Source organism: Amphibalanus amphitrite, unplaced genomic scaffold, assembly GCF_019059575.1.
Source record: "Amphibalanus amphitrite isolate SeventyFive unplaced genomic scaffold, NRLGWU_Aamphi_draft 000219F_arrow, whole genome shotgun sequence".
In the NCBI taxonomy this organism is placed as follows: domain Eukaryota; kingdom Metazoa; phylum Arthropoda; class Thecostraca; order Balanomorpha; family Balanidae; genus Amphibalanus; species Amphibalanus amphitrite.
The window spans coordinates 561,297-583,797 of record NW_024881714.1 but is presented as its reverse complement, the minus strand read 5'-3'; the positions used below and the strand labels follow the sequence as shown (position 1 = coordinate 583,797).

Here is a 22,501-nt window from a genome sequence, read left to right as displayed (position 1 = left end):
AAAGGGAGACTGGAACCACATAGCGGTAACCGGTAGCCTATTACGGGCTGAGACCGCCAGTTGAAAGAACTGGCCGCCGGCAGAACGGTTACGGCACGCTGACCACGTTCAAAGACCTCACCGGATGACGAAACAGAAATGTCTCAAATACATCACCGGAAAAAGATGACCCGTCCCCGAACAGACCTACCTATCCCACAATCGAAATCAGTTGCATCACATGCAGACAAGGTGACGCCAAAGTCATCTGCCCTGCCGATCGGGCCCTGAGCGCGGCGGCTGGCCGGCCGGGGATCGGACGGGGGCGGCGGCCGCCCCGTGGAGTGCTCGGCTCGGCCGGCCAGTGTCGGTTGTTTTTGTTCGTCCGGCCTCGCGGGTCGTTTACCTGGGTGGGTAGTTTGCTGGGCTGCTCCGGCGGTGGCTGCAGTTTCGGATGATGCTCGACCAGGCCGGCGCCGCGCAGCCTTGCGTCATACCACGCTCCCTTTGGCAGGAACGGACTGTTCGCGCTGCAACGAACCAGTGATGGTTGGCACGGAGTGTTTACGGAGCGAGCGAAGCGAGCGTAGTCTTTCTTTAGATTAACGGAAATTTCTGAGTATGAGCGGCCGGCCGGCCGGCCGGCCGGCCGTGCGGACGCTTTTGCGAGGCTTATATCTCAGCAACCACTTGACCGATTTACATGCGGTAATTTTTGTAGGGTAGCTTCATTCCTTCTACCAAGTATTGGACTATTCCCAAAGCATTTGGGTGACCCCTTAGGCACGTGCCACGTGCAAAACGAAGAGGTGTCAGTTTTGTAATTGTTGCAATATCTCGGTAACTACTTGGCCGATTGCGCTGAAAGTTGGCATGTAGGTAGGCACCCACTAGGCACTGCATATCCATGTGCCAGAGTTGGGGTGCTGCTGCACGTGCGCACGTGCAGGGGTCGTTTCCAGATCTCGAGAACGGCTGGACCGATTGCGCTCAAATTTGGTACACAGTTAGGGACCGGTCAGTATGGTGCCGTGCACAAGTCAGTTGGGGCCCATTTTGCACGTGCGCACGTGCAGGGTGCCGCTTCCAGATCTCGAGAACGGCTGGGCCGATTGTGTCCAAATTTGGCAAATCGCTAGAGACCGGTTAGTAGGGTGCCGTGCACAAGTCAGTTGGAGGTACCCCCTCGCTATTTCGCACGTGCAAGGCCCACCCTCTCGCTCGCTCCGTTAGTCGCCCCAAAAGGCGTTATACTGGTGGTACACACGCCAATAATACTAACCCCCACCGGCTCACCCGTCTACAACGAGGAGCGCGCGTACAACATACGGGCGGGTAAACAAATACCTATTTACAAGCCATGGCAGAGAGTGCGGTTGCAATTGGGCAGGGCGTGCTGTTGAATTAAGTGCAAAACTAAAATATTGACATAGCAGGAAGATAATCACTCTTCTAGCGGCGTTCGGCCCTGCTGGATTCAGCCAACACGATATCCATCAAATGCTCGACACGGAGCTCATAAGTCTATGTCGTGGAGACGAACACAGGCACGAGCGAAACACACACCACAATACAAACATTGGGCACTCGGCAAGAAAGGGCAACGCTCGAACGTCGGGAAAGTATGGCTGCCGCTGGGAGGGACGGGCGTAACGGGCAGCTGGGCTGAGTGTGGAAAAGGATCGGAATTGGCAACGAATGAGGATTCCGCGAATCGGAAGTGGTATGGAAATGACGTCACATGACGTATAGAGGGTGACGGTAGGGCCAGGGCCAAGGATGTCGCAAGACGATAGAGCCCTCGACAAGACACTGGGCAGCCCTCAGTTTCGTTTTGTCCATACCTGGCGCGGCCGGGCGGCGCCGGGGGCTGGCCGGGGCCGGTCGGCGCGCCGGGGTCCGTCAGGCGGGTCCAGTGGGGCCGCTGTGAGGTCTGCACCGCCTCCATGGTGCTGCCGGGGGCCGGCCACGGCAGGCCTGGAACAGAGGAAATACGGAGGTCAGAACACCGGCCACGGCTAATAGGTTGGTAACCGTCAGGTATCATTGTCAGAGTTCATCGTCACAGGTCATTGTCAAAGGTCATTATCACAGGTCATTGTCACAAGTTATGTCATAGTTCATTGACGCAGGTAATGGTCACAGGTCATCGTCACAGGTCATCGTCGGAGAAATCATTGAAGGTCATTGCCACAGGTTATCGTCACAGCTTATCGTCACGGTCACACCCACAGACCACCGCCGTCACAGTCAGGTCACCGTCACAGTGTGACTAACTCTGTCACAGTCGGACGGTGTGACTAAAGCTGTAACAGTGAGTAGTAAAGTAATCTTGGTAACAGTCGGACGGCCACGCGCGGCGCATTTTACCGTGACCGTCTCCCGTCGGTAGATACAGCTCTGACGCGTTATGTTAGTCAGACGTCTCTATCATGGCCACGAAGAATGCAGACATAAAACGTCCGGCATATGTCTGTCACACTACGTCACAAGTCCGTCACAAGTAAGACCTTGCAAACGTCTGGCATAGCTACCTGTAACACATAGCTACCTGTCTTACGTCCGTCACATGTATATCGTCAAACGGACCTCACACGGAACAAACACATCTCCATACGTTCGTAACACGTCAATCACAAGTAAGACCTCGCACGTCAATCACACGAGAAAGCACGTTTGTTTCACACGTCAGTCACACGTCTTTCACGTGTCCGTCTTACGTCCGTCAGATGGACGTCACGTGTCCCTCAAACATCTATCACAGAACCCTCAACGTCTGTCTGTCATATTTCCAGCCAGGACGCGTTCGATACGTAATTGATAATTCCCAACCCAACAGGCATAACCAAGGGTTTGTGCTCAATAATTAAAACTCTACTCGTAAGAAGTATGATTTATCTATTGAAAAATAAGCATGAGTTCCCGAACGATTTTGCATACCTACAGCCACCGCGCCCGTCGTTCGCACAGCAAGCATACAGACACCTCGCCCAATGCTCTCCCGGCGAGCTAGACACCTCGCCCACCGCTCGCCCAACCTCGCCTATCGCTCGCCCGGCGAGCCGGCACCGTACCGCCAACGGTACGGCGGCACGCCACCGCAGCGCCGGCCAGCCGGGCGTTTCACGATGATTCCGTGAACGCTTTGATAGTGGCGACTACTTGGTACAGGCGCATATAACGGAGGCCAGTCAGCGCCAGCGGCCTACAGAGGCCCCTCGGATCATCGTGGTGGCTTTCGGTAAAAGCTGCACGGCCTGCCGATCGCCTCGGGTGACCGTGAAGCAAACTTCCCGTGAACATACGAGTACGTGGTATCTCTTCAATAAATGGCATTAGAGCGCAATTGTGTATGCCAGTCAAGAGCTATCAGCTACCTCGTATAAAACGATATCCCGTCGTCGCTGCATGTTCCATCAGCTGCCCATGTCAGTTACAATTTACATCACTGGTCAAATACACGATGGACTATTCATTGTAGAATTCTTTTTTCTTTCTCAAAACGCCCGAAGTTAAGGTTCACCCACATCTCAGGCTCACCTCTCTTTTTCAGCAATATTCTCATTTTTGTGCTCAATGGCCGGCGTCCGCGACAACACGAGGCCTCTATTTTCTGTCGTTTACCTAGGATCCATCTGAGCCATTAGCCTGCTATGTTTTAACGGAATTAATGACGCCATCGACCTTCATCGTCCCGCCGTTGTGGATCGATAGGTACGGCGATTTAGCGTAAATCCTCACTTACGATAACGATAGCGACGGTAACGGGTTCGAGAGCCAATGACGGCTGATGTTGAGGCACTGACCGGGAACGGGCGTCGGGCGAGCAGTAATACCTACTCATGCCTACATACGTCCGCCGTGGCTCTATGTCCCATTTTCAGCTGCTAGTCGCTCGAAAAGTCGTTCCAAAAACTTTAATGGTTCTAAACTAAAACTGAAAATAAAGGCACCTAAAATAAAGGGATACAGTAATACTGGAAAACGTGCTACGAATGACGGCCCGATACATTGCCATTCGCGATCACGTTTAAATGGACACCAAACGGACCCTGAAAAACATCACTTAGCCCGATTTATCACAGTCTAAACGGATTGTCAATCCGCGCGACAGTGTGCTGCCGGGCTATATAAACGTTTATAAATAACACCAATTTAGCGTCGCAATAACACGGCTTGCTCAGTAGAGGGAGGTCATGGTGCACTAGAATGTCCATGTTGAGACTGGCTGTCGTGTCACCAGGTCGCGAGGTCAAACACACAGATAGCTGGTGGCAGACTCAGTCGGTTTACCGATCCAAACCAGCTATACCTTCCCATAAACGTTCTATGCTGCCGTGATACGCCCACAACTGGCTGACCTGAGCTGAACATGTGATCCAGAGGGTACCTACCCCTTCACCGAGAACCCTCCACTGCATCTTGCACCAGCAAGGAATGCTCCCGTCCCTAGCACACGGAGCCGGAGTGCGGCTCTTACCTGAATGGGCGTACGTGCCGATTGCTGCAGCCGGCCGGGCAGGGCCCGCTAGCTCATGGAGAGACGGCCCTCCCAGAGTGGCGGCCGGCGGCGGCGGCGGCGAGGCTCCCTGCGAGGGAGCAGACGGGTCAGCAGATGCCGAGAGGGGTTCCGCAGGCGACGGGAGGGGCGTAGAGGATGAAAATAGACATGTGGCAGCGCACAGTCACCGGGGAGTCGTTGTTGGATGTCGTTGTTGGGGACTTAATGAAAGACAGGCAAGTTTTTCAGTCATGAATGTTTGTCATGCTATTAGATTGATTAGTAACTCTCATCAAATCAAGTTCACATTCAGGCACCACATTTATCATTGTGCCAGTTTATATCCATTACAATGGAGCAGCGTTTCGCGGTGATCGAGAGGAGCATTTATCATAGGCAGGGATGGGGCGCCTAGACAGTTCTGTCTGGGGGGTGGAGGAGCAAATTGAAGCGGTGACAAGTCGCCCTGACTATTCCGTCGCTACTGAGATAAACGGTGTGCCTTCGGCGCAGTCATGGGCAGCCGGCTGCTCGGCTCGGCTCGGTAGGGAAGGTTTATCAAATATTTCTCCGTGAGTCGCACCGTTCTGGGGTCCCGCTTCTACAGCACGAAGTAGTAAAACGGCACAGCCTGTATAACACGGAATGGTGGAATTTATCGGTCACCAGGACGGGTAGAACGATGTACCCATCTGGCGGCTGATGTCTGAATTCGAGTATCGTCAGCCGCTGGCGGCCACTGCAAGTCTGTCCTCCCACAGACCAAGCGCCCGGTGCTCAGTACCGTTAACCAAGCACCGGAATGCCAGTGCCGCGTGTCGAGCGCGTCCAATAGACGACAGACAGCCCGCGACTGACAGCACCATATCGGCCCGATTAGGACGGTCAACACACCACTCAATGGGCGTGCAACAATGCCTGGCGCGACGGCCGGTCCGACAGTTCGATCGAGCCAAATCGAGACATTGCATGCACGGCATGTCCGGCTCTTAGGTCAGCTATGGGCTCAGCGCATCGTGCTGGGCCGGTTCGGCTGCACCCAGGTGGGCTCACATCATCATCTGCCCGTCAGAGGTCAGCGGTGTGTCAGCGCCATTCGACCCCCCCCCCCCCCCCCAGCGCCATTCGACCCGTCCCCCAGCGCCATTCGACCCGTCCCCTCTCCCTCCCCTAACGGCGCAGCTGCACCAGGCAGACACCGCTCGCCCCTTCCCCCTCCCACCGGGCCATGTTTACCAACACACGTGCCGTCCTGGCCAGTGCTGACAGATCCCGATTCCCGAGGCACGCTATCAGCACCGGCTAAGCCGACCGGCCCATGATACTCGCTTGTTGCTATCGCCGCCGCCGCCGCCGGCCGCATCAGGAAGTGGCGTGCGGCGCGGCGGCGGCGGCGGCGGCAGGACCGGCCAAGGTCCGTTTAAAGGGCCGGCTGCACTCAGCTGACTGCCGGCTGCACCAAGGCCGTGCCGTGTCGCGGCGCCGTGCGCCGTGCCGCCGGCGTGTTGCTGTAGCGCAGCCGGTTCACGGCCGGACAGTCGGCTAGGGTTATGAGCGGCTAGTGGCCGTCGCTCAGTGGACACCGGCTCGGCGGCTCCTCTCTCCACTTCAGCTGACGGAGACTGTTGGTGACCGGTGATGACCGTTTTACATACACAGTGGTCTCCTTGACCACTCGAGTCATCACTTCACCCATCTCAGCACACAGCAGAGTCGCCGCTCACGAGACTGTGAAAATAAATATCCACCCAGAGGCCAGACTTAGACGGGAAGTCACGCCCTACGTCTCGCTCCATAGTGGCAACTCATCTCGAGAGGGATTTACCGAGGGCGACCGGCGGAGTTCGGCGACGTGAGCGCAATTCATTCAGCACTGCAGGCTTTTGAAAGACACGAGTGACATTTGAACTGGTAAAGCGAAATCTGAGGTCTCCGAGAGCGTAACACTGAAATAACTTTTCACCGTAGCCCGAGGCACCCAAAATAGTAAGTTCATTGCCAGCGCAAACGGTCACAGTTCGCTGACAGAAGCGATCACTCGTAACGCTTCGAAGTTCGTTCCGTCGCGGAGCGGAGATACGGTAGGACGGGCGTGGCACCGTGGCGCGTAACACTCGGCGGTTCTTCAAGGAACAACCGCTGGACGGAGAGCGTTCACCCGACGCACGCGGGCAGGTGCCACTGGCTGTTCGAAGTTCAGGGGCTGAGTCAGTCAGCCATCACGATTGTCTCTGAGGCAACAGACAATGGATAGGATGGAAGGCCGACGTAAGAGCGAAAACGGTGTTCCAGCGTAGGGTGAAGTCGTATAAGAGTACGCACTTAGTGGATTTCTTGCTCTCATTTGTTTAATACTTGAAAGAAAGAAATCGCAAATAGGGAATATTAAAGTTCATTGAATTAGCCATCAACCCATGGGGCAACGATCCTTCAGCGTAAATGGAAGTGGTCTAAAACTGACATTTTCTGAACCGCTGCAGTTGCGTACTCTTACCATATGGGGTGTGTAAGAGTACGCACACCAGGCGGGTGGAGTACGCAAGCATATGAACACACACCTATGCAGCTTGTACTGTCCAAATGCTTAACTTCAAACTCAGAAGGCATTTAAGTTAATTCTAGTATCCAAAAAGAAAAACTTAAAATAAATATTTCAAGTCTATAAATCAGGAAATAATCATGTCGTGTGTTTCTTTAAAAAAACGCACAATCAAAAGGGAGAATAACTCGTATTTGGAAGAATTTCGGGTACGCATCTGCATCACAGTGCTCCATTGATGATATACCTACAAAACAAACGTCATTGAGCGATATATTAATAATTTTATATTTCTGTATATTCGATTTAATGTATAATTCTGCGTACTCTTACCCTCCTGAACAGTGCGTCCTCTTACCGTACATGCAATTCGCGCACAAAACAACCCCGAAACGTTATGCAAAACTTCGGAAACATAATATTGCACTGCACAGTATTTCCCCAGATAACCTCACAAGTTTCCCACAACAATCACGAAAATGTACCTTATCTCAACTGCCAAGTATCAAAATAATTGTACCATACCATAATAATATCATAGCGCTCGAAAATAATATTCATCGCCTTAAACTCAACAGCATCGCCGCTCAACGCCCACGTTCCGTTGGTGACAAGCACGCACTGGCGGCTTCATGTTGGCTTCATGTCACTTCATGAACTCGACATGCCCGCGTTGCTAAGCAACCAAAACAGCTGATGCGTACTCTTATCGCCCGCGTACTCTTACCCGCCCTTACCCTAATGACTAAGAGGAGCTGTGTGGAGTGGGTGACTGCAGTGTGCGTATGATCTTATATGGAAGGTGGGTGCCCTTGAGAATGCTGACCGCTCAGCATATTTTTGAGCGGTCAAAGTCGGAGCACGAGTGGTGAAAGATCGGAGGGAGTCAATGAGTAAGGGATTCTTCTGAGGTATGTCAGAAACCAGATGTCTGCCGGAAGGTGACGCGGATAGCTGACAGCTGACGGGCGCCGCCGATGACTGATGACTAGAGCTGACAACTGACGGACTGACAGATGACGGACTGACAGCTGACTGACGGACTGACAGTTGACTGATGACCGCTAGTGTCTCCGCCCTGTCATAGGGCGCGCCGCCCCTGCCGACCTTCGCTCCTATCCGGACCATCAGTGGTCCGACCCGGTCCGATCTGGTACGACCCGGTCAGACCGGACCACTCCGACCCTCTGCGACCGGCCACTGGCCTGACCTTCCGTACGGTGACATCGGCCCTGTCGTCCCTGCCGGCACCCCTGCAGGGGCTGACGACCCGGCCCCGTCCGCCTCGTACCGTGCACTCCAGCATACACCCTCTGCAGACAGACGAGTCCCCGTCCCATCACCTCCTGCACTGCACGTGGCTGATAGCGCGGCAGCGACGGTCACGGCTCGTCCCCACTAACTCCTACAACTATCCACGTCAGCACAGCACGGCTCAGCACGGTGGGGCGCTATGCCCGACCGACCGACAACATCGCCCGGCCTAGACAAACAGCCGTTGGCGACAGGTGCTCCCCGGTCGGACGGCGATAGGGAAGGGGAGGGTGGTTGGTAGGGTCACTGACATGGCCCAGCCGCTCCTGCAGTCGGCTCGACAGCCGGCGCCCTGCAGAGAACGCAGTCCAGAGCCCGCGACACACTCACAGTGTTTATAGGGCGATTGCAGTGCTCGGCATTTGCAGTCATTTAGAGGCAGCTGACCGGATGTAGATTTATTCGTGTTATGTAATTACAAGTAAGTAACCTTGTGACTATACATTTTACGATTCGTGATACGAAACCAGCGTGAAAGAGCATGGTAATTATGACGGTATTTGCAGTAAGCTAGAAGGAATGAGAGGAAAAGTTAATTGAACAATGTCAACAACATTTCTGGTAACTCTGGGCAGGTGAAAGGTGAGTGTAGAGTGCAAAGGCTCCCCTCGATGCCATGAGACGAGTGGTTTCTTAGACCCATTAAAGGTGTTCATCGTTCGGGAAAATGGTCGTAGCTAGGTCAAACGGTACCCCATGACCGGCGAGGCAGGCGAACAAGCGGGACATGGGGTAGCTGGAAAAAAGCAGACAGGAGACGGGACGACGGGCTGAAGGCAAAGGTATGTAGGTAGACAGAAGGGAGTTGGGTAAAACTAGTAGTAAAGTAATCTTGGGTAAAACTAGGTGGCAGACCGGTTACCCGGTAGACGGGGAGAACGAGGACAGTTCGATGGTTAAAGACGGTAAAGACGGACAAACTTAAGTCGGGATATGGGCAGACATGAAAACAAACGAACGGAAAGACGGGAGAGTTAACAAGCGCTCAAACGAGAGAGAAATAAACGAGCAAACGGGAAGTGTATACGTTAGATGGACATCCTTAACTATGATTCGACAGTTAGACGGTCATGCGGGAGACGGTCAGACGAGAGCCGGTCAGACGGTTAGACGGGCCAGGGTCGGACGGCGGTCGGCCGGCTCGCGGAGAAAGGCCCGGCCGGGCGGGCGTGGTGAGGAGAGATAGCACCCATTATAGCTGACCTCTGAGACCGGCGGAGCGGGCTGAGCGGTCCGACGGCCCGGCGGGCGGACTCTCTGACGGGTAACAAGCCCTCTCAGACAGTGATGGCCGTATTCAGGGTAACCCAGGCCAGGTAAGTGCCGGCCTGAGCTCCCGAGCCAGCAATTAGCCCGTCACGGAAATCACTTCAAACAAGGCTCGGAGCGAAAGGACGAGAACAAATGAATAGCCTTCCGGCCGCCGTGCCGTTTCCAGCATAAAACACGCGGCGATATAGCATCTGGCTGCACTTTTCTCGACGTCAATGACATTCTGCACTAGGAACGGAAAGTGATCGATCATGCCTGCAAAAACAGAACAATAGTACCGGCCTTTAAAAGAGAAGCCGTGCACCGTTTACAAGATCGATGCCTACAAAAGAAGGACCAATTCGGACGTCGTAAACACATAAAACTCGCAGAATAACGGTAATAACTAGACGAGATTGGTATCACAACTCACGTGTAACAGACAGGCAGTCATTCATGTGTTATAAGCGGACTATGAGCCATAGGCAAAAGCGGTATTGTAAATCGGCACCGCAGACGTTCGTGCAGGCACAGGCAGGGTTTACCCACTTGTCGGGCGCGTGTAGCCATTGTCTCTAGTCACGGCAATCGAACTGCGGCTGGGAACGGAAGTCAGAGCTTCCTTCACTGATCCACTATCCCCTCCTCCACCCATGACCTCCTCTCTTCTTTCTCCGCTCCACCATACCACCTTTCATCCGACCTCCTCTGCTTGCCCTCCCCCTGCTCTCTTTCCCCGTCCCCGGCGTCATCCCCACGGCCCCCGCCGTTACAGCCAACAATCGATACTGCGAACGAACGCTGTCGCTGCCGCTCGCAGCGTCGGGACCGGCACAGCAGCGAGACCAGGAGGGACAGAGACGGACAATCAATGGGGCGGGCTGTCGCGCGTATTCGGGCCACTCGCCAGCCGGCGTCGGCAGGTCCCCACAGCAGCAGCCCCCGTCGGATCGATGGCCAGACGATCAAAATGGAAATGCTCGTCGGCGATTTGTTACAGCGAGGGTCGGCGCAGGGGAGCGAGGGCTCTATTGTTGATACTGACCAGACGTTTTAGAGGTGACTGTCGCGGATCGGCTTTTGGGGGTCGATCTTCGGACCATAATCGACATAGGGGTGAAGATCAATGCGCTTTGCATACGATGGATTTACATAAAACGGTTATTTCTGACTCCCTGCACCAGCCACGTGAACGCCGGCATACAGTCAGTGGCTCTTTTATTAAAACTGGATCATAAATAATCATCTCTATGGCCGTTCCTCATGTGTGCGGTGTGCCATTCATGCCTCAATCGGGGCCCATTTGGTCTGGTGGCTGACGATGAAATGGCTGTTCATGAGGGATCTGCTCTGACGGGAAGCGAGCTGGACGACTGGACGGAGGATGGAGGACTGTGGAAGGACCAGAAGGAGGTCAATCAGTGTTACTAATCCAATGACCATTATTATGCTGGCCTTCCCTCTGCTATCTCCGAGTATCATAATTGTAAAAGCTAAACTGCAAAAATAGGTGTTTCAAAATCACTTCCCGCTTTCGCCTAGCCTAATAAACAAACAAACAAAAACGACGCTGGCGCACGAAAAATACAAAAAAGGAAGCGAATCAAGTCAAAAAGGTTTAAGAGATAAAATAATATGACTATCGATATCATTACAGCTGAGATTAGATATCATAAATATTAAATTGTGTCCCATTGCAAGGTATAAGGCCCGCTCACCACACTCATTTGTAACGAGACGCGACCACTGCCCCCTAGCTGATCTCAGGTGTCGATGGCACTGACGACAGAAATAACGAGCATCGAACGACCTTAGGCGAACTATTAACGAGCTGATACAGATTGGATGGACAATCAGACCGTTCCTGAACGAACAGCTGGGATGATCGGCCTGGAAAAAGCATTGCCTTGTAACTGAAAAGGAAATTGTTGCGTCGCAGCGTTTTTGGTTCGATCGATGTTGGACAATGCAGGCTAATTGTCATTGAAAAATAATCCAAATGACTCATCCTTATTATGCTTTGTAGCATCGATACGCAAAAGTAGACGCATACATAATTAAAATACTTTAATTCACAATGTCATATGTATAACGAATGTATCAAGTTCAGTTAACAAAGCTAATACTTAAATCAAAAGCATAAATGATAAGACAAATTTCGAAATATTTGTCGGCAGCTCATATCATAGGCGCGGGAGCCGGGAGGGGCAGTGGGGGCAGCTTGCCCCCCCCCCCAACTCTGGGGCCGTGGGGGCGGTGCCCCCACAGCTTTGAGACGGAATACCACACTTTTTTGCAAATGTTTTCTTTTTTGTTGAAAAAGCCGAGGGGTGAAAAATAAGTGGCTTAAAACCGGTGAGAAAACTAGATTTGGGGGTACCCTAGGTTAATCTCTATTATGGTGTGCCCCCAGGTCGGAAAGAAGTTCCCGCGCCCCTGGCTCATATTTTCACAAGCTCTCACAAAGCCGACAAACAAATCACACGGTATATCCACAGCGCCAATCTCTCAGCACACGCACACTGCACAGCCCCCGGTCTGCGGAGAGGACGGTGGGAGGAGGCTGCTGGCGGGCGGGAGCGGGGGCGGCGGCGGCGGCGGGGGGTGGTACAATCGATACGCGCGCCCCGGCCGAGTTCCTCAGCCCCCTCTCCGCCCCCCCCCCCCCCACCCGCCCTGCAGTGCCGGGTCAACGCTCGGCCGCCGCCGCCGCCGCCGCCGCCGCCGCCGCCGTAGTCCCTGAGTAATCAATGCGGCCGTGGGCAGCCCGCCGCGGTCGTTGCGCACGGTGACTGCCGGCCGAAGGGACACCGGAAGGAAGCTAACTCGAACGCAGACAGCAACGGGTATTGATTACACGCGTCGAACTGAAATGGCGACTGGTTGCCGAGTTCATATTGCGTGGAACGCGGGAGCATTCTTGGAGTGGCTTGAGCTGCTTGAACTATTACCAAATCAATGTCTGAATAGCAACAGCCGGTTTAATCACCAAAACGTTCATTCGAGTAAAACGGCTTTCCTCTTCCTTTGTACAAATTAAAACCAGAATCTATTCATGGAAAATTATACCAGCACTCCAAAAAGGTAACCACATAACACTTGGCAATTCTGCGGGCAACCACGACGCCTAGGTAGGTGACTAGTTCTTTTTTAGGAACTAGGAAGGGATGTAAATAAATAAAATTACAAATAAGTGATTCACAGCCACGCCGTTTTACAGCATTGGAAATAGATAAAAAACGTTGTGCTGAATAAGCATCACATAAACAAAATATTCGGCCGTAGCACGTATTTGAGCTTGCGTACACAGTCCAAAAACTGCGCATTCGCCAATCGCGCCTGAATTACCCGCTACAAGCCATGCGGCACAGCCTACCATCAGGCGTTAACCACTAACGCCATCTATGGGCACAAATATAACGTACGCCCGGCGGTCGCGGGCTTTATGGTGATGGCTAGGCATCGTTTCTTTTGATCTTGGTTGTCGTTTTCTAAGCAGCAGATCTGAGACATGTGTGAAAGGAGCATTTTAACATCATACGTTTTTAACATTGTAAGTTCCTGCGGCCTTCATACATAAAATCACGAGCTATAACTGAGCATCAGGCATTTTCTAGCGGGGATGTGCCATACTTGACATGCAGCCAGGAACCCTAAACACACTAAAAACTGGCCCTTTAAATCCAGTTTGCAGACAGGGTGCGCGCAGTTGTCGGTCGGGGCGAGGTCACACATCTGGGCCAGACCCTCTCCTGCCGAGACCCTGAGCCGTGGAGAGCTCGGCCATCGGCCGGCGGACGTCTAGACAGACCCACCGCGGGCTGTATAAACAGGCCCCGTCTGACCGCCGCTATAACAGCCGCTACGTCAGCGCCGTAGTACCGGCCGAGGGAGGTCAGCCTCGCGGTGCAGAGCGTGGTGATGAAAACGCCGCCGGCTGGAGCTGGTGGGCAGTTCGTCTGGGGTGAGCCGACAGAGGTGGAGTGTCGAGTGGACCCGTCTGAGCTGGCTGCCCGGCACCCCCGAGCCGGAGCTGACTGGCAGACGAGGTGTAAGGTGTATGGGAGCCTGGGGCCCATGGGCGTGACACCATCTGGCGATACCGAGGGCATCCTTACATGACCTTGACTTTACATAGTTAGGTAGCGGTGCAAATGCATACTTCAAGGTCATCGACCCACCAGCCCGGCCCGGATCCATAACCTTATAAGAAAGCCCACCCGATTAAAAAGAAGATGTTCTTTACCAACCTTAAACGAACTTCAATCATTAATCGGGTAGATAAATTTACACTCTAGAGGAGTTCGCCACGACAGCTTAGATAAGGAACATTTATCTCACGGCCGGACGTTTCAGCAACTCGTAACTTCTTTACGAACCCGTCATTTGCGAGTACCGTTCCCACCAAAACTGCAGCGCACTGCAGCCCGACTATTTAAAGCTCTGCAAAGATCAATACCTAAGAGCATCCAAACATTCAAGGCCGCACTCGGCGATGCAGGACATTTGCAACGCCGCCGCGTCTGTCGCTTCCCGGGCCGAAATGGTAAGCTATCGGCGGTGTCATGACCATTGACCAAGACCAGCTGAGAGGAACTTTGGGCAGCACAGCAGCGTGCCAGATATACCAAGTACCTACCATAGTATACATACATCCGTCTTGACATGGGTTCGATCGGGGTACTGCGCAGCGGATCGGGCATTTGTGCCAGACATAACCCGATTGCACAGAGTTGGTCACTGCGCAGTGGGTTATGAATATGTAGGTACGCTACAAACTTGTAACTCCGAGAATATCAAATAGGTACCGTGAGAAGTTCACGCGACACTGCTTCTCAATTCTCGTTGATGACTGACTCCGTGCCCAGTTTATCAACTATGAACTCGGTTCGAGCACCGCCCACTGCTCGCTTCTGACACAGTTATACTCAATCGGATTACCAGAGGCCAGCACACGGCCGTTTCAAGGTCCGAGCCCGCTATTCCGGTCCCCAGTCACGAGCAATGACCGAACAAACCCAATACCTCTCCGAATTTCTACGGTGTACCGGACAGACGATGTCTCATGAAAAGGTTAGGGAGATGATCAACATCAAACAGTGACACGATTAGATGACACTCCGTGAGACAACTGGATGACACCCCGTGACCCGTCAGAATGACTCCCCGTGATACGTCGAGCCCCCCGCCGCGGACGGCAAGACGACGTGACTTAACACCCTCAGATTGGTCACGAAAGCGCCTGTCAGTCGCCGAGCCTGAACAATACGGCGACGCGAAACTACGGAGCAACACCGCCCTCAATGGAGTAATAATCCGCTATATCCTGAGGAAACAAAGCTGGCCTCGTGCGATGCAGCACGCAAGCAACAACAGTAACCGCACTTAGCTAGCTCACCGCAGCGGAGGCTAGCAGATGCTATCACGATCAATGTTATTATTTTGGTAAACACGTCATGCAGGCTCGAAAAACCGGAGCTGGGAGCTATAGGATTGCCAATTAACTCGCTACGGTGAGCCCGAGCGTGCTCTGGATCCGGTATCACTAGAACAGCCGAGCCAATGTATCTGACCGCTGTGAGCAGCAGTATCTTACCAGCAACAGAGTCGCATAGATCTGACCAAAAAAGTCCCTGTGCCTGGCAGACAAAGCCCTGTGTTCGACCGACAAAGCTCCTGTGCCTATTCGGATGCTGCCCTCCGCTCACAGGACTTAGCCCCCGACCTGACAACGGGCGGCGCCAGACAGGGTGACGACCTTGTGGCACGTGCCGGCCGTGACCCGAAGGGGACGACCGCTGCGCTGTGTCGAACGGCGCAGCTCCTGGCGGCCAGATGACCTTGCCGACCGGACGGCCGGCCAGTCGGATGCTGCTGGGACGACCTTCTCCAGCGGCACTGCGGGTGAGCAGTGAGCGAGCCGTTTTCTGAGGATAGTTACAGCTGGACCGCGGCCTACGACTGTTTGGCTGTTTGAGTGTCTGGGTGGACCGTATTTCCATATGCCAGACCAACCACTTGCAAGTTGCACATAACAAGCAGAAGCCATTGGGCCTTGGTCAGCGGTCCGCGAATGCTAAGTGTTTCGGGCAACGACTGCGACAGCGGCCACTGGCCCTTTCTGGTAACAGCAGCCAAGCAGCGATTCCGGCATGTGGCTAGCCACCAAGCTCTCTATGGGCGGTGCCGGTGGCCGCCACAGCGGCTGTGCCGAGTTCAGTGGAGCTCGGAGACGGGCGGAGACGAGGGTGGGAGCCGCGTGGTCCCACATCCGGTCAGCCAGGCGACCAGTCGTCTGTGTCGCCTCACGGCCAGACGGCTAGCTTCAGCGCTGGCCAAGCTCCCGGCACGGCAGAGAATAGTAATACATACATAAAACCGGCAACGCTCGGAGAAGACTTGAAGTGAAGCGCACCAGCTTATCGGTACACAGCCGATAACACAGTACCAGTAGGTACAGCGCTCAATACCAGTACAGCATGCCAGAATACTACAGTACAGCCAACCCCGAGCCCACTCTGCAGCTCCATACGGACGGAGCCGACACACGCGTCATGTCGGATCTGTATAGATCGATAGGACAGCGCGCCCGAGCCACCAACACACAGACACACAAACACATGGAGACAAGGGCGCAGGCCGAGGACTGAGATTATCCGGACGTCGCCCGCTGTGGTATTACGTAATACGTAGTGAATAACTCATGAGTCATGTAAGATGACAGACAGAGAGGTCAGAGGCAGAAAGATAAACGAGACTTTAAAATGAACAAAACCGAATAACAACGACTACCAAAAAGTCTTGCTGGTAGCGAACACCTCCGGCCGAGCAGAACCTACCGATTCGCATTCGGCTAAACTAACGTGTTTTCCCCGTTGTTTGATGAAAGAGCCAGGCTAATTCTCTCCGCGTTCTTTCCGTATGAGCTGGGATTTAATAAGAATCCGTGGCCTTCCTCTCAGTCGCCGCACGTGGGCCCGCTTCCAGTCCAGCGGTTAACGGTCTGCCCTGCATATCCAAAACCGTCCACTACGCCGCCGCAAAGTAACGGCACATCCGCAACGGCGAGCGGAAAACTTATCCAGCATCGCATGATAGAGAACATGGAATCGTGAGGCCGCCCACCAGGCCACGGAGGACGAGCAGCCTTGCCGCAACTGCGCAGCATCCTAGGAAGGTGAAACCGTGCCCATTACGCCTGGGTCCGAGGTCAGGTCAGAAAGTCCAAACGCGAGTCTCGCCGCCGGCCCGACGAATTATTGTCCAGGGTAACGCCACGGGCAAAGCCGGAGGTAACATCGGAAGAAAACTGGAGGTAACAACGGATGCGACGCCACGGGCAACGCCTGAGGGATAACACTGAAGGTAACGCCCGGAGGTAACGCCCGAGGTAACGGTAGACCGCTGAGCCGCGTCACGGCCGGGACCGACGCCGCCGTATACCGGTACGCCAGACGGCAGCGTCCCGGCCGTAGCGGTCCCGAATCGACCCCAATTAGGAGACGGCGACCCGAACCGAGCCGCACAGCGCCGGTCGCTCCAAAGTTCGGTCACGTAGGGCGCAGATTAAACTAGAGGAGCGAGAAAGCGCCGGTCACGTGGGGAAGCCGAAATGGGAGAGAGGACCAGCGGGGACGAGAGACGGCTAGAAAACGGGAGAAACGGTTCGAAGTGAGGAGGGTGATGGGGCATTCAGGGAGTTACCTATCCACTACCATCTAAACGTAAAACCGGGAAATGTCCGTCTCCGGGGCATGCCTTATCTGATAACTTCCACGTCAACAGAATACAGTTTGTTCACTATTAGGTATAATGCGATATTAGGACGAGATTGGGACATTTGTTACTCGTGATCATGAGTAAGCTGCCTAGCAGCCTCAAGTGGCACAACATCGCTGTTTTTTCGTAACAGGACAGACAGGATCCAGACCAGAAATGCCGACTGACATATGATTACATACGACAAACACCCAATGAGCTGCATCTGGTTCAGACAAGGTCACGGTGAGCTAACCGCAGACTGGCTGCACCGATCAGTAGAGCGACCCGAGGTCAACACACCTCAGCAGCGCCACAACAAACGAAAGCGAGCGGGACGACGAGAGGCGGGCGGCTCTCTCCCGAGTCAATGACCTTCACGGCTGCCGGCGCGGCGGCGGGCGGGTGCCGCCATGGGTTCCGCGCCGCGCCGGGTCTGTTCATAACGCGAGCGGTGACCCCGCCGCCCAGACACCCCTCCCCTCCCCTAGGGCAGGAGACTGGGCCGTGCAGCGCTCCGGGCCGAGACAAAACAAGGAGACGTTCTACGACCGGTCAGCAATCCGGTAACTGGTTCTACCTGCTTACCCGGTCGGCCAAGCCTCCGGAGACGGGCAATCGTTCCATACATAGAACGAGGCGGTCCTTTAAACCATCCCAAGGACATCCATCTATTTTGCATCTCTTTTCAAATGCGCGTTGACTTCATCAACAGTCCCTATATACAGTACCTACTGTTGTTGGCTCTTGCGTCGATCAATTGGAGTTCCACCAGGAACGTATATTTCGTTAGTCACAGGTGAGCAAGATATCCTTATGTCCCATATGACTTCTACGGAAAGCTAGATAGGCTTAATGGGACGCTAATCGATATATTCTCATGACATGGTAATAAATAGACTTCAGAGACACACGTTCTTCAGAAAAATGATTAGTGATTATTGGCCGCACACCGCAACTGGCCGAATTCATTACCTAATGGCATTGATTACTGCTCAGGGTAATTTCTTGGGACAATATCTAGATGTCCCGGATTCCCCCCTCCCCCCCCCCCAAAAAAAAAAAATCCACATATCCATGGAATTCACAAATTCGCTCTCACATCGGCATTTCACCAAATATGTCGGTACGAACATTTTTAAACCACACGAATCCCGCGTGACTTGTGAGAGTACAGAGCAGGTCGGAGCGAGGTTAGGTCATCGTACGACCCCTCCCCATAGTCGGTCAGGTCAAGGGTCTTCCAGGTCATCCGTTCGTACGGTAAAACCCGCCGCTGAGCTCCTGAATTTCAAAAGTTCGAGCGAAAATCGGCATGACCTTAGATTAAATGGCTTTGTCGGGATCCAATAATTAAAATCGCATCATAGAAACCATTTCCAATATAAATAATTATACGTATTTGCTTGGCGATATGGAGCACCTACCTACCTATCGGTGTAATTCGAATGATGGGTAAACGCGATTTCGTTTGGTTCCAATGCGATTACCGCCCCATTCTGCTGAATCACCCTTCACTTGTCCGATAAATCCCTCCTTCACCGCTGCTCACGTGCAGTGAGGTCTATAGGTCGGATTATATTGCACTCCCTGTGTACACTAAAGTACCTCTCACACGTCACTAGTGCGGATTTCTGCATCGCGTGACTCGACCAGCCGGCCCTCAATAGACACTGATGTGTTAATCGGGAACAATGCCGGCCTTGAATAAACGAGATATCCGAGGTGCCGTGTAGACGGACAAGATACGGATAATTACAATCGTATACAACTATACAGTATACTGAAAAAGACAACCAACAAAATTGAACGCCTATTTCTTTCGCTTCAGTATAAAACGCTTTGAATCATACAACAACTAATGCCTGCCTCACCGACCAACCTAAAAATATCTAGGTACGAGTAATCTAAACAGCACGAATGGGACTAGGGTGATACCTACACATAGCAGTGTCCGTTTCAAGCCTATGCTCACGCAGCCCGAGATAAAATCGTATCGTTCAACACATTGTCAACGACTGTAACTAAAAAGGCATTAAAGGCATTATAATCAGGTAAGCACATGGCGACTTTGATAGCCGAATGCTGTACATTTCTACTACTACCTGATCTGATAAGCATGACTGTATTTAGCACCATAATCTAGGCATTATAACTGTGAGCATAACTGACAAGTCATGCTTACGACAAGACATATATCATGCCTGTCGAATATTCTCCTATAGCAGGGATTTACGGATTTACCCATTAATCACTTCAGTAATAGAAGGAACTTTTTTTGGTAAAATGAAGGTCAATGTTCCGCTATCGACAACATTTCGCTATTGTTTGGGTACTGAATCATGCATAGTTAAATATTCCATTGAAGTCTTGCAAGGACGGTGCTGCACCAGCGCACAGTTGATGATGAATAACTAAATCTAGACTGCAAGTTATATGATCTGGTGTCAGTTATTGAGCCACAATAGTCAATACTAATGTGAGGTCCACGGCAACTGACCGACCGGGGAATACAGCAAAAAGACCCAAAATATACGGTTATGAAACAGCAGCGGGGATCCTGGAAGCTGTCAGAACGGGGCGGTATTTCACACCCACACTGGCAGTCGGCCGGCCCCAACCCCCACCGATGCCGGCTGGCTGGCCTTGAACCGCGCACACAGCGTCCAGAAAAACAGCCTGTGCAGGCGGCGGCGGCCGGCGGCCAGTGCCCGGTGCGCGCACTTGCGTAACGCTCCCGATCGCACGGAGGCGGGGCCGGCCGGGCATCGTCCGCGGCGCTGTGCAGGGCGGAAACGCGGCCCGTCAGGCTGAGGTGGACCAATTTAGGGGCCGTAACGCTGAGACTGAGCGCGGACCGTCTCGAGCGGCGCTCACCAGCCGCTGCTGTACGGCCGGCCGTGTGTTCGGCGAGCTCGTAAAGCCGCTGTGCACCCAGCAGCGCTCACCACAGCGCGGTCATAACGGATGTGCAGGCACGGAGCACACGGCATAATGAGAACAATAATAACACCTCTTCTGGGTAAATAAAGTCGATAAAGAGGGGAGCTTACCAGTCAACAGTGAGCGAGTCAAATAATAGGGCACAGCCATAAAAGGTAAAAAATCACACAAAGGCTTGAAAAATGCATCCGTTTCTTTTATGTTGCGAGTCTCATTTTTGCAAGTGGAGCATAAACGGTTACGATTAATAAAAATTGAAAAGGTGCCTTCTGTTCAGCCGATCCTATTCCCATGACATAAAATCAACTTGCAGTCAGAAGACTGCAAACGAATCTAAGAACATCATTAAAGACCGTTTAAATTCCAGATATGAAAGAATGAAGGAACTGCAACATGCACCTTTCATTATGCTCCTTGGATCAGGAAATAACTTGGTAAACGATACTCGTGTCCCACACGGACCGGATATTCACAGGTTCCGCTAATGGACAGCCCCCGAAGCGCACCGGAAGTCCAGCATAAGCGTGCACAGTGAACACGTCTTCAATGACCATCTATGGCAGCGAGGAGGCGGTCATTACCCGTCTAGTACCGCTCCGCTGCACTGCCCGAGGAAATGTTGACACAGGGACCTGATCGATGACCCACTATCGTCCCATGGATCCCGCGTCGGGCCGGCCCACAGCCGGGCGCTACCCCTCCCCTCCCTCCCCCCCCCCGCTTCCGCAGCGCTCGCGGCTCGGTCGGTCCACTGTGCCGCGGTAGCGCGTGGAAGTCGGAGAGATAGGAACCGTGACAAGGTACTCGAGATAGTGACTCGTGAGGGAATCTGATCTCAGTCTATCAGCCGTATATCCGTCTATCTATAACCGCTGAAAGTTTCTACGGCCTGTTGGTGAAAGGTCGGGGAATGGCCGATATAATGGCAGCTGGGGAGAATGTGAAGGAAAAAACTAACGGACGAATCCGGTATCACTGGAAGCATGTCGTGGCCTGACCGAGGCAGTCGGATTACAAAGAACGAGTGTCAAACTGGCACACCTCACCGATCATCGCATGGAAAGGCATACTGATACGCCATACTAATACCGGATAACAAAAACACAGCTGCGGTTGAAGCAGAGGGAAGAGCAAGGGAGCGCTCAAGATGGCTCCAGCTCCCTCGGGTTCCGTCTCTGCCGTCAGCACGAGGTCAACGTACCTGAGAGCGAGGCGATGCTCCGTATCCACAGTCGTAAACGGCACCGCGTCCAACGCCACTGCACAGACGGCACGGACTGGCCCACCTCACGGACACGCCCCCGCCTTCTCACAGCTCTCTCACCGCCCGGCGGACACGCGCACGCACTCTCTCGCGGCGCGCGGCAGTGGCGGCGGCGCTCGGCGCAGCGGGCCGGCCGGCGGCACCTCCTCCCCTCCACTGGCGACCGGCCGCCGGGCCCGCCGGCTCGCGCCGCCCGTGCTGCCGCGGCGCACCGGACGAGTCCACTCGGCGGCGGGGGAGGCGCCCCGACACGCACCCGACTCGCCGGCCGAGGCCGTGGGGGAGGGGAGCGGGGGGCGGCCTCGCACCAGCAGACGGCCTCGAGGCGCGGCTGTCTGTCGCCTTCGTCGTCGAGCCGCTCTGCTGGGAAACGATTTAGCTCATTGACTTCGATTTTTGGCTATGGTTAAAAGCACGGAATCTTGGGCAATTGCTGGCTGGACATCACCGTTTGCATGGTAGTGAGTACCGACTACCGAATACCGGGTTCGGGAACGGAGAGGTAAGCATTATCGGCACTCTGATACCTACACTTGAGACAGACCATAAAATAAAACCTTGTTTCGAAAATGCTCCCAGTTCCATTGTCAAACAAGCATAGCATTAGCATCCAACCAATATTATAATTGCCAGGAAACTTTTTCAGTTGCATAAGGCAATCAGTGGCCAAAAGCCACGGATGGGTGCCTTGAGTCTTTCACAGGAGCAATTCATTTTGTTAGCTGAAAATACAGGTAATTATCAACACTGGAATTTGGAGGAATGGGCAAATGGTCAACCGGCTGGCAAGCATAAATACGTTCAAAAGTAGTTGAAAAGGAGGATAGCTAGACCGCATATCCACCATCGGCATCGCGTTTATCACGTTGCGTTGAATGCTGATAAATATCCACCGGACCGAGGCAGCACCTGACCGGACCATTATCAACAAATTGTGATAAGGTGCTGCCAC

At 53.4% G+C, this 22,501-nt stretch overlaps 1 protein-coding gene across 2 annotated transcripts in view; it reads right to left on the bottom strand.

Moving 5' to 3' along the window:
* LOC122385441 (lysine-specific demethylase 6A-like) overlaps positions 1–21,772 on the bottom strand; it is a 29,275-nt gene extending 7,503 nt beyond the window's left edge. The window contains exons 1-4 of one of the 2 annotated variants that reach the window (XM_043373718.1): positions 21,487–21,772; positions 4,460–4,568; positions 1,824–1,956; positions 386–509 (exon numbers count right to left, since the gene is read on the bottom strand). In XM_043373718.1, the coding sequence (XP_043229653.1) occupies positions 386–509; positions 1,824–1,927 (228 nt within the window). In that variant the 5' untranslated portion in view covers positions 1,928–1,956; positions 4,460–4,568; positions 21,487–21,772. The remainder of the gene's footprint in view (positions 1–385; positions 510–1,823; positions 1,957–4,459; positions 4,569–21,486) is intronic. The other variant, XM_043373719.1, reaches the window with a different exon arrangement.
* Between the last annotated feature and the right edge of the window lie 729 nt (positions 21,773–22,501).